Here is a 13,615-nt window from a genome sequence, read left to right as displayed (position 1 = left end):
AGTGCCGCCCCAGAGCCCCAGCCAATCCAAAGAGCTGCTGGAGTCAGCTGACCGGCCTGGTCAGCTGACTCCCCGTCTTGAGGCATAAAGTTCTTGTCTCCTCGCGCGTAATGCGGAGACTGAGAGCCAGCGAAGGAACGGGGGACCCCACAGGCAGCAACCATGCGGCGGAGTCCGCCGAGCATGCGGACTCCTCCGTCCGCACTGCCCCGCTCGGCGTCCCACACTCAGAGATGAGAGCCTGTGAAGCGGAGCCCGCTGCCGCGTGCACACTGTCAGCGGGTCCACTAACCATTACAACTCCCAAGTAGCTGAAAGTCATTTTTGAGGACCTTCCATCTCCCATTAACTTTGTCATTGTTACTAATGCGTAGCATGACAGCCGGGTCTTCCCCAGCCCCTCCCAATAATCTGCCAATTCCTTTCGCTATATGCCGAACCCAAACACCCGGGAGACAACACACTGTATGGCATTCACGGTTTCTTCAACAGATTACCCTATCTGTGTGCCTAATAATCAAATCCCTTATCACCAGAATCTGTCTAGCCTTTGCTGCTCTCCTATTCCCATTCTCATTGCAGCGGTTGTCTGTCAGCAATAGGAATTGCATGCAACGTGTGAAAAAAAGCAAAAAAAGTTTTCTTCTTCCGCATGCCGAAAAACTTACATTTTAACACCTGACCATACATGTCCTTAGGAAAGCATTACTTGAGTTGTCTCGTGTGATTTATGCTTGTCAAAATGGAAATACGAAACTTTAATATGGTTGTGGATTAAACAACCCAAATAAAATGGATATACAGGTGAACAATTTTCCCATAAAAACATTAAAATGGTGTGCCTGACACTCAATAAAACTGCAGCATCACTCTTATAGAAAGATTGCTGCCGCAGCTTTCATTGAGTATCACTCCGTTAACATATGCACTGAACGCACTACTTGGGACACTATTATATGCAATATAATTACCAGGAATACAATTTACAATACCCTGCTATCCCAAGAAACATCTCTAAATTACTCCACTAGTCACCTATAGAAAGAGTGATGCTCCAGTTTTATTGAGTGTCAGGCACACCATTTTAATGTTTTTATGGGAAAATTGTTCCCCTGTATATCCATTTTATTTGGGTTGTTTAATCCACAACCATATTAAAGTTTTCGTATTTCCATTTTGACAAGCGCAGTCTGTTTGTTTATGCAGTATTATATAGCAAGGAAATGAGCAGCGCTACTTAAAAACAGACTAGTGCCTACCTGCAAAAGAGTGCAAGCCCCACTTGTGGGGTCGAATACACACCGAGCATACACATGACCTGTCTACCACTAGAGGAGGATGTTGGTTTCCATTAACAGCTTGCATGCAACCTATTAAGTACTCGTCCCTCCCACTGCGAAGAAGTCAATCCTCCATGGGGGATTGACTTCTTCGCAGTGGGAGGGACGAGTACTTAATAGGTTGCATGCAAGCTGTTAATGGAAACCAACATCCTCCTCTAGTGGTAGACAGGTCATGTGTATGCTCGGTGTGTATTCGACCCCACAAGTGGGGCTTGCACTCTTTTGCAGGTAGGCACTAGTCTGTTTTTAAGTAGCGCTGCTCATTTCCTTGCTATGTACTAATGTAATTCGTTTTTGGTCAGCTGCTCCCACTTAACAGCCATGCTTTTGGTGTATATGCAGAGCTTCTGTTTGGGTTCAAGGTGCGTTTGTAGTTCCTGGGGGGGCTCAGCGCATCTCTGATGGAGGCCATTCGGAGGCGGCCTGGTGTTGCGCTGATCCACCTTTTGCGCAATATGCAGTATTATAGTTTAAGGAAGTGGGATCCCTTTACAGTCATCGCTGCTGTCTAACTAGGAGCAACACTACCATTTTTAAATTCGTGTGATTTATCATTACAGTAGAATGCCTGCAGTTCCCCCAAAGTGTGATAACTTCCTGAATATCTCATACATGACACACACAACTTATATATTTGTTACACAGTAATAAGGGCCTAATCATATGGCTGCCTTGTCTGCAGCACAAGTGGCCGTGCGTCTTACAGAACACTCCCCAGCTTACACCCTTCAAGAGACTCAGGCAGGGGGCGCACTTGTCATGATTTGTCTGCAGCACAAGTGGCCGTGCATCTTACAGAACACCCCCAGCTTACACCCTTCCAGAGACACAGGCAGGGAGCACACTTGTCATGGTTTGTCTGCAGCACAAGTGGCCGTGCGTCTTACAGAACACCCCCCAGCTTACACCCTTCTAGAGACTCAGGCAGGGAGCACACTTGTCATGATTTGTCTGCAGCACAAGTGGCTGTGCGTCTTACAGAACACCCCCCAGCTTACACCCTTCTAGAGACTCAGGCAGGGAACACACTTGTCATGATTTGTCTGCAGCACAAGTGGCCGTGCATCTTACAGAACACCCCCCAGCTTACACCCTTCTAGAGACTCAGGCAGGGAGCACACTTGTCATGATTTGTCTGCAGCACAAGTGGCCATGCGTCTTACAGAACACCCTCCAGCTTACATCCTTCTAGAGACTCAGGCAGGGAGCACACTTGTCATGATTTGTCTGCAGCACAAGTGGCCGTGCATCTTACAGAACACCCCCAGCTTACACCCTTCCAGAGACACAGGCAGGGAGCACACTTGTCATGGTTTGTCTGCAGCACAAGTGGCCATGCGTCTTACAGAACACCCCTCCCCCCCCCAGCTTACACCCTTCTAGAGACTCAGGCAGGGGGCACAGTTGTCATGATTTGTCTGCAGCACAAGTGGCCGTACGTCTTACAGAACTCCCCCCAGCTTACACCCTTCTAGAGACTCAGGCAGGGGGCACAGTTGTCATGATTTGTCTGCAGCACAAGTGGCTGTGCATCTTACAGAACACCCCCCAGCTTACACCCTTCTAGAGACTCAGGCAGGGAGCACACTTGTCCTGATTTGTCTGCAGCACAAGTGGCCGTGCATCTTACAGAACACCCCCCAGCTTACACCCTTCTAGAGACTCAGGCAGGGGGCACACTTGTCATGATTTTGCGGGTTTGCCGCGCTCTGTCATCACACTTATTGTGTTCATTTGTAATTTTAGGATGCAGTGAAATACAATGTAATCAGGAATGTGCGCATTGTGCATAAAAAGCAGAAACCGGTCTGATTCATAATCATGGGAAATATGTGAATAACATGCAATTCTGGAGCAGGCCATTGCCTATAATGCATAGTGCGGCAGTGTGTGCTCTGCTATGTGCAGCACAAGGCACATGATTCAGGTCAGCATGCTCCCTGCCTCAAGCTGGCCATCCTGCCTAATAAAGTGCCAGGTTTCTGTGTCTGTCTGCGTCCGTGTGTGTCAGGGCTCAGAATCCCAGACATGGTCACAGCAATTCTGCCATGATTTTTACTGCAATTTCTTAGAATCACTGCAACTTTGCTGCAATTGTGATTCTGAGACCCCAGAGGAATGGAGGTAAATCCCCGCCCACATGCTAGATTAAAGCCAGCTGAGGCTGCTGATAATCCATAAAACCATTATCAGCTTATTACAGGCCGGGAACACTAAATTACCCCCTACTGTGACCAATATGTGTACAGTAATGCACAGTGACCATTATCAGCTTATTACAGGCCAGTAACACTAAGTCACCCCTACTGTGACCAATCTGTGTACAGTAAAGTCCAGTGACCATTATCAGCTTATTACAGGCCGGTAACACTAAGTCACACCTACTGTGACCAATCTGTGTACAGTAATGTACAGTGACCATTATCAGCTTGTTACAGTCCAGTAACACTAAGTCACCCCTACTGTGGCCAATCTGTATACAGTAATGTACAGTGACCATTATCAGCTTATTACAGGCCGGTAACACTAAGTCACACCTACTGTGACGAGTCTGTGTACAGTAATGTACAGTGACCATTACCAGCTTATTATAGGCCAGTAACACTAAGTCACCCCTACTGTGACGAGTCTGTGTACAGTAATGTACAGTGACCATTACCAGCTTATTATAGGCCAGTAACACTAAGTCACCCCTACTGTGGCCAATCTGTATACAGTAATGTACAGTGACCATTACCAGCTTATTATAGGCCAGTAACACTAAGTCACACCTACTGTGACGAGTCTGTGTACAGTAACACAAAGTGGTGTCCGCAACACTTGGAAAAAGTGTGCTAGGGCTCAAAAAAGCGAGATATAGTAGTAGAGAGAAAGAAAGCCCATATAACTAGCACCACTTAATTGAGGTATATTATCATTTATTCAAAAATATATAAATACCCCTCTCCTCTCCTTCCAAAGCGGGGTGACGCCCGCGGAGCTTGCGGGACTGTCTTGAAGGGACTCCCCTACATCTTCAGCTGCACTGTCCTAGCCTCCCTGGTCTTCCCGGGCTAAGTATTCTCCTCATTTCTTGCACTTCTTTTCTCACTGTGCACTCCAGGTATAGGCTGCTCCTAGGTTATTGTGCATATAGCAGTCATTTATTTATATATTATACTTTACACTATTTTTTGATAATTGCATGTTTTTTCATATATATTTATTCATTGATGTATGTTTCCACTTATATGCCTTGCACTTTACTGAACCCGGGTTCAACCTTGAGTGTGCTCTATTTTGATGCACACTGGGGTGTTTATCTGAGCATATATTGCTACTTCTTGTGACTCATATAGTGGTATTATATCCGTTTTTGATCACTTATCTGGACATGATTGTTTGCAGCTGTTACCACATGCGGCCATATGGTCGGTTTTAATCGTTTTTATGTATGTTTTTGATACTCCAATATGTCATAGATGTTATATATTTATATATACAACCATTTATATATTTTTGAATAAATGATAATATACCTCAATTAAGTGGTGCTAGTTATATGGGCTTTCTTTCTCTCTACTACTGAGTCTGTGTACAGTAATGTACAGTGACCATTATAAGCTTACTACAGGCCAGTAACACTAAGTCATCCCCTACTGTGACCAATCTGTGTACAGTAATGTACAGTGACCATTATCAGCTTATTACAGGCCAGTAACACTAAGTCACCCCTACTGTGACCAATCTGTGTACAGTAATGTACAGTGACCATTATCAGCTTATTACAGGCTGGTAACACTAAGTCACCCCTACTGTGACCAATCTATGTACAGTAATGTACAGTGACCATTATCATCTTATTACAGGCCAGTAACACTAAGTCACCCCTACTGTGACCAATCTATGTACAGTAATGTACAGTGACCATTATCAGCTTATTACAGGCCAGTAACACTAACTCACCCCTACTGTGACCAGTCTGTGTACAGTAATGTGCAGTGACCATTATAAGCTTACTACAGGCCAGTAACACTAAGTCATCCCTACTGTGACCAATCTGTGTACAGTAATGTACAGTGACCATTATCAGCTTATTACAGGCCAGTAACACTAAGTCATCCCTACTGTGACCAATCTGTGTACAGTAATGTACATTGACCATTATCAGCTTATTACAGGCCAGTAACACTAAGTCACCCCTACTGTGGCCAATCTGTGTACAGTAATGTACAGTGACCATTATCAGCTTATTACAGGCCAGTAACACTAAGTCACCCCTACTGTGACGAGTCTGTGTACAGTAATGTATAGTGACCATTATCAGCTTATTACAGGCCAGTAACACTAAGTCACCCCTACTGTGACGAGTCTGTGTACAGTAATGTACAGTGACCATTATCAGCTTATTACAGGCCAGTAACACTAAGTCACACCTACTGTGACCAATCTGTGTACAGTAATGTACATTGACCATTATCAGCTTATTATAGGCCAGTGACACTAAGTCACCCCTACTGTGCCGAGTCTGTGTACAGTACTGTACAGTGGCCATTATCAGCTTATTACAGGCCGGTAACACTAAGTCACCCCTACTGTGACCAATCTGTGTACAGTAATGTACATTGACCATTATCAGCTTATTACAGGCCAGTAACACTAAGTCACCCCTACTGTGGCCAATCTGTGTACAGTAATGTACAGTGACCATTATCAGCTTATTACAGGCCGGTAACACTAAGTCATCCCTACTGTGACCAATCTGTGTACAGTAATGTACAGTGACCATTATCAGCTTATTACAGGCCAGTAACACTAAGTCACCCCTACTGTGACGAGTCTGTGTACAGTAATGTACAGTGACCATTATCAGCTTATTACAGGCCAGTAACACTAAGTCACACCTACTGTGACCAATCTGTGTACAGTAATGTACATTGACCATTATCAGCTTATTATAGGCCAGTGACACTAAGTCACCCCTACTGTGCCGAGTCTGTGTACAGTACTGTACAGTGGCCATTATCAGCTTATTACAGGCCGGTAACACTAAGTCACCCCTACTGTGACCAATCTGTGTACAGTAATGTACAGTGACCATTATCAGCTTATTACAGGCCAGTAACACTAAGTCACCCCTACTGTGACGAGTCTGTGTACAGTAATGTACAGTGACCATTATCAGCTTATTACAGGCTGGTAACACTAAAGGGGCCCATACACTGGTCGATTTCAGACATCAATCAGAAATTGATTCTTTTAAATCAGCAAATCGATCGATTTGCAGCCGATTTCAATCGATTTCATCTGTCAGGATGGCAAATCTAGGACGATCTGCTGCTGGCAGCAGATCGATGGCCCATAGTGTTGCATTGGAGCTAATGGTGCAATAATGCATTTAGATCTATTTTCAATAGATTTCTAATAGATTCCATTCTGAAATCTATAGGGGCCCATACACTGGTTGATTTCAGCCATCAATCGATCGATCGATCAGAAATCGATTCTATCACATTCTCCATTCGATCGATTTGCGGCCGATTTCGATCAATTTGATCTATCTGACAGGATGGAAAATGTAGGTCGATCGACTGCTGGCAGCAGATGGATGGCCCATAGAGTTGCATTGGATCTAATGGTCCAATAATGCATTTAAATCGATTTTCAATAGATTTAATTTTGAAATCTATTGGAAATCTGTTCCTAGTGTGTGGCACACATCGGATAGATTCCTGTTAGATTCGACTTGACAGGCATCTTCCAGAAATCTATCTGATGGTCAATTGTACTGCAAATGTATAGGTGGCCATACACTTATAGATTTGCAGCAGATCCGACCATCAGATAGATTTCTGGCAGATGCCTGTCAAGTCGAATCTAACAGGAATCTATCCGATGTGTGCCACACACTAGGAACAGATTTCCAATAGATTTCAAAATTAAATCTATTGAAAATCGATTTAAATGCATTATTGGACCATTAGATCCAATGCAACACTATGGGCCATTGATCGAAATAGATTAAAATCGGCTGCGAATTGATCAACTTGCTGATTTGTAAGAATCGATTTCTGATCGATTCTATAGAATTGGTCGATCGATGGCTGAAATCGTCCAGTGTATGGCCACCTTAAGTCACCCCTACTGTGACCAATCTGTGTACAGTAATGTGCAGTGACTATTATCAGCTTATTACAGGCCGGTAACACTAAGTCACCCCTACTGTGACCAATCTGTGTACAGTAATGTACAGTGACCATTATCAGCTTATTACAGGCTGGTAACACTAAGTCATCCCTACTGTGACCAATCTGTGTACAGTAATGTACAGTGACCATTATCAGCTTATTACAGGCCAGTAACACTAACTCACCCCTACTGTGACCAATCTGTGTATAGTAATGTACAGTGACCATTATCAGCTTATTACAGGCTGGTAACACTAAGTCACCCCTACTGTGACCAATCTATGTACAGTAATGTACAGTGACCATTATCAGCTTATTACAGGCCGGTAACACTAAGTCATCCCTACTGTGACCAATCTGTGTACAGTAATGTATAGTGACCATTATCAGCTTATTACAGGCCAGTAACACTAAGTCACCCCTACTGTGACGAGTCTGTGTACAGTAATGTACAGTGACCATTATCAGCTTATTACAGGCCAGTAACACTAAGTCACACCTACTGTGACCAATCTGTGTACAGTAATGTACATTGACCATTATCAGCTTATTATAGGCCAGTGACACTAAGTCACCCCTACTGTGCCGAGTCTGTGTACAGTACTGTACAGTGGCCATTATCAGCTTATTACAGGCCGGTAACACTAAGTCACCCCTACTGTGACCAATCTGTGTACAGTAATGTACAGTGACCATTATCAGCTTATTACAGGCCAGTAACACTAAGTCACCCCTACTGTGACGAGTCTGTGTACAGTAATGTACAGTGACCATTATCAGCTTATTACAGGCCAGTAACACTAACTCACCCCTACTGTGATCAATCTGTGTACAGTAATGTACAGTAACCATTATCAGCTTATTACAGGCTGATAACACTAAGTCACCCTTACTGTGACCAATCTGTGTACAGTGACCATTACCAGCTTATTACAGGCCAGTAATACTAAGTCACTCCTACTGTGACCAATCTGTGTACAGTAATGTACAGTGACCATTATCAGCTTATTACAGGCCGGTAACACTAAGTCACTCCCTACTGTGACCAATCTGTGTACAGTAATGTACAGTGACCATTATCAGCTTATTACAGGCCGGTAACACTAAGTCACTCCCTACTGTGACCAATCTGTGTACAGTAATGTACAGTGACCATTATCAGCTTATTACAGGCCAGTAACACTAAGTCACCGCTACTGTGACCAATCTGTGTACAGTACTGTACAGTGGCCATTATCAGCTTATTACAGGCCGGTAACACTAAGTCACCCCTACTGTGACCAATCTGTGTACAGTAATGTGCAGTGCCCATTATCAGCTTATTACAGGCCAGTAACACTAAGTCACCCCTACTGTGACCAATCTGTGTACAGTAATGTGCAGTGCCCATTATCAGCTTATTACAGGCTGGTAACACTAACTCACCCCTACTGTGACCAATCTGTGTACAGTAATGTGCAGTGCCCATTATCAGCTTATTACAGGTCAGAAACACTAACTCACCCCTACTGTGCCCAATCTGTGTACAGTAATGTACAGTGATCACTATCAGCTTATTACAGGCCAGTAACACTAAGTCACCCCTACTGTGACCAATCTGTGTACAGTAATGTACAGTGGCCATTATCAGCTGATTACAGGCCAGTAACACTAAGTCACCCCTACTGTGACCAATCTGTGTACAGTAATGTACAGTGACTATTATCAGCATATTAGAGACCGCTAATCCATTACAAAACAAACCGGCACTCCAAAGCCATGAGCGTGTCTGTACTGTTATTGTTAGTAAGCTTTCATTAAACACAATAAAGAAACATAGTTTTAGATGAGAATAATTGAACATGTGTATGTAGCATAACCTGTAATATGGCCAGTCTGTGAGCAGTGACAGTCATAACAACTAAAGATATTCAATATTTAATGTTGATTACTCACCTGCTCTACCCTCTATAAGCTCCTCATCTATAGTTGTCCCCATCATGTCACCCTCCTCTGCAGACTGCCGATCACTCCTCACATATGTTTCGTCTTCTTCTTTAATAACTGTTATTATTAAATCCTCCACAGACTGCTGATCACTCCTCACATATCTATCTTCTTCTTCCCCTTTAATTGTCCCCATCATGTCACCCATCTCCATTGACTGCTGATCACTCCTCACATACATCTCTTCTTCCTCTTTAATTGTCCCCATCGTGTCATTCTCCTCCACAGACTGCAGATCACTCCTCACATATGTCTCTTCTTCTTCCTCTTTATATGTCCCCATCATATCACTCTCCTCCATAAACTGCTGATCACTCCTCACATACATCTCTTCTTCTTCTTCTTTAATTGGCCTAATCATATCACCCTCCTCCATAGACAGCTGATCACGCCTCACATATTGCATATCTTGTTCCTCTTTACTTGTCCCCAGCATTTCACCGTCCTCCATAGACTGCTGATCACTCCTCACATACGTCTCTTCTTCTTCCTCTTTTATTGTCCTCATCATGTCACCCTCCTCCATAGACAGCTGATCACACCTTATATATATCTCTTGTTCTTTGAGCCCAGATCTTAGTTCTGAAAAGGATAAGAAATTATATATGTAAGATATTAGTACTAATAAACAGAGAAAACAAAACAACATAATTTGCTAGGGGCTGGTAATCTCCCATAGACCAGAGGAGCTGACACTTTTCAGCTTGTGAGCTACTTCAAAAATAACAAAGTGAAAATGATCTACAAGGCAGAATTTACCTACAGATGCAAGCCACAACTGCAGCACATGCACAGTGGCAGCTCATCAGTGATTACCACAAGCCACAACTGCAGCACATGCACAGCGGCAGCCCATCAGTGATTACCACAAGCCACAACTGCAGCACATGCTCAGCGACAGTCCATCAGTGATAACCACAAGCCACACCTGCAGCACATGCACAGCGGCAGTCCATCAGTGATTACTATAAGCCACAGCTGCAGCACATGCACAGCGGCAGTCCTTCAGTGATTACCACAAGCCACAGCTGCAGCACATGCACAGCAGCAGTCCATCAGTGATTACCACAAGCCACAACTGCAGCACATGCACAGCGGCAGTCCATCAGTGATTACTATAAGCCACAGCTGCAGCATATGCACAGCAGCAGTCCTTCAGTGATTACCACAAGCCACAACTGCAGCACATGCACAGTGGCAGTCTATCAGTGATTACTACAAGCCACAGCTGCAGCACATGCACAGCGGCAGTCCTTCAGTGATTACCACAAGCCACAGCTGCAGCACATTCACAGCAGCAGTCCATCAGTGATTACTATAAGCCACAGCTGCAGCACATGCACAGCGGCAGTCCTTCAGTGATTACCACAAGCCACAACTGCAGCACATGCACAGCGGCGGTCCATCAGTGACCACCACAAGCCACAATTGCAGCACATGCACAGCGGCGGTCCATCAGTGATTACCACAAGCCACAATTGCAGCACATGCACAGCGGCAGTCCATCAGTGATTACCACAAGCCACAATTGCAGCACATGCACAGCGGCAGTCCATCAGTGATTACCACAAGCCACACCTGCAGCACATGCACAGAGACAGTCCATCAGTGATTACCACAAGCCACAACTGCAGCACATGCACAGCGGTAGTCCTTCAGTGATTACCAAAGGCCACAACTGCAGCACATGCACAGCGGCAGTCCATCAGTGATTACCACAAGCCACAACTGCAGCACATGCACAGCAGTAGTCCTTCAGTGATTACCAAAGGCCACAACTGCAGCACATGCACAGCGGCAGTCCATCAGTGATTACCACAAGCCACAGCTGCAGCACATGCACAGCAGTAGTCCTTCAGTGATTACCACAAGCCACAGCTGCAGCATATGCACAGCAGCAGTCCTTCAGTGATTACCACAAGCCACAATTGGAGCACATGCACAGCGGCAGTCCATCAGTGATTACCACAAGCCACAGCTGCAGCATATGCACAGCAGCAGTCCATCAATGCTTACCACAAGCCACAGCTGCAGCACATGCACATCGGTAGCCCATCAGTGATTACCACAAGCCACAGCTGCAGCACATGCACAGCGGTAGTCCTTCAGTGATTACCACAAGCCACAACTGCAGCACATGCACATCGGCAGCCCATCAGTGATTACCACAAGCCACAGCTGCAGCACATGCACAGCAGCAGTCCTTCAGTGATTACCACAAGCCACAACTGCAGCACATGCACAGCGGCAGACCATCAGTGATTACCACAAGCCACAATTGCAGCACATGCACAGCGGCAGACCATCAGTGATTACCACAAGCCACAACTGCAGCACATGCACAGCGGCAGTCCATTAGTGATTACCACAAGCCACAACTGCAGCACATGCACAGCGGTAGTCCTTCAGTGATTACCACAAGCCACAATTGCAGCACATGCACAGTGACAGTCCATCAGTGATTACCACAAGCCACAACTGCAGCACATGCACAGCTGCAGTCCATCAGTGATTACCACAAGCCACAATTGCAGCACATGCACAGCGGCAGACCATCAGTGATTACCACAAGCCACAACTGCAGCACATGCACAGCGGCAGTCCATCAGTGATTACCACAAGCCACAACTGCAGCACATGCACAGCAGCAGCCCATCAGTGATTACCACAAGCTACATCTGCAGCACATGCACAGCGGCAGTCCATCAGTGATTACAAGCCACAACTGCAGCACATGCACAGCGGCAGTCCATCAGTGGTTACCACAAGCAACAACTGCAGCGCATGCACAGCAGCAGCCCATCAGTGATTACCACAAGCCACAACTGCAGCACATGCACAGCGGCAATCCATCAGTGATTACCACAAGCCACAACTGCAGCACATGCACAGCGGCAGCCCATCAGTGATTACCACAAGCCACAACTGCAGCACATGCACAGCGGCAGCCCATCAGGGATTACCACAAGCCACAACTACAGCACATGCACAGCAGCTATCAGGGAAAATGTCCTTCTTTACATGGAAGAGATACAGGCCTGCCTCTCAAAAAAGCTGGGATAAACACAAACCTCCTGTGACTGCAGTAATAAACACAAATGATAAGAGGTGTATTTAGATGCATGATTTATAGCATAAGAAGTAATAGAGACCCAGAAATAAGGTAATACAGAGAGTGTGCATACGTGTGAGGCACCAGCTGGAGGTGGTAGCTGCTCCAGGAGGATCTTATGGGTTCATTATTTATAGCACAACTATTATCCCATTAGCACTGCTTTTCACCTCAGTTGGCAGAACTTGTTGTGCTGTTAATTCTTGGAATGATTTGATCTCTCTCTCTAGCAGAAAATATAGAAAACGAAAGGAGAAGTCCTCTGTTATTGTCTCACACTGCCTCCTAGTGTCATCTGGCCATAAATACACATTACAGCAGTACTAATTACAAGCAGGAAAATTTAACAAATACATTTGCCTGGAGCACTTGCAAGCTTCGAAATAAATTGGATGCTAAAGGGTTAAAGGAAGTAATTTTCTGTGAACCCCATAAAAAAAAAGTGTTTTTTTTAAATAAAAGCCAATGATGGTGAAAATTGTTTTTCCAGGACATCCTTAGGACAGCACCCCTCCTTGAGACTTGTCTCCTTCCCAGCTTTGGACAAGATGCTATTAGCATAAGATGTAAATATTAACTGAGGCAGATTATCTCAGCAGATCAGCGCTCAGACATGACAAATGAGGTGTGAACAATGAGGTTACAGGGACATATTGGCTCTTTGGGGCACCACAGAGGTGGATTTGTTTCCCAGCAAATGCTAAATATTTGGTTCTCTGTGCCCACAGGACAATCCTCTGACTCTGGATGCATTTTCAGTGTATCATAGTGGATCAAATATAATCTGTGCGCTTCCCCCACTAAACTTATTACTGCAGGTACGTAACAGGATCCGGAAAGAACAGGACTGAGCCTGTTGAATATCAGCTATTCTTCTGTTAGTAGGCCCGAGCGACTGTCTCTGCCCATCTTAAAGTGTAACTGTCGGGCATAAAATCAGTTCTTTAATTGTATCTGGTAAACAGGAAATAAGGATACTAACCAGGCAATCCAAAAGTTAAAATCAC

General features: G+C 44.9%; 1 protein-coding gene across 1 annotated transcript in view; it reads right to left on the bottom strand.

Annotated features, from left to right (window-relative positions):
* LOC137537140 (zinc finger protein 271-like) overlaps positions 1-13,615 on the bottom strand; it is a 51,333-nt gene that overhangs the window by 26,178 nt on the left and 11,540 nt on the right. Inside the window, exon 3 of the mRNA XM_068259269.1 lies at positions 9,446-10,078. Within this exon, the coding sequence (XP_068115370.1) occupies positions 9,446-10,078 (633 nt within the window). The remainder of the gene's footprint in view (positions 1-9,445; positions 10,079-13,615) is intronic.

Source organism: Hyperolius riggenbachi, chromosome 10 (assembly GCF_040937935.1).
Source record: "Hyperolius riggenbachi isolate aHypRig1 chromosome 10, aHypRig1.pri, whole genome shotgun sequence".
Classification (NCBI taxonomy): Eukaryota; Metazoa; Chordata; class Amphibia; order Anura; family Hyperoliidae; genus Hyperolius; species Hyperolius riggenbachi.
The sequence above is the reverse complement of the archived record's forward strand: the minus strand, read 5'-3'. Positions and strand labels throughout refer to the sequence as shown.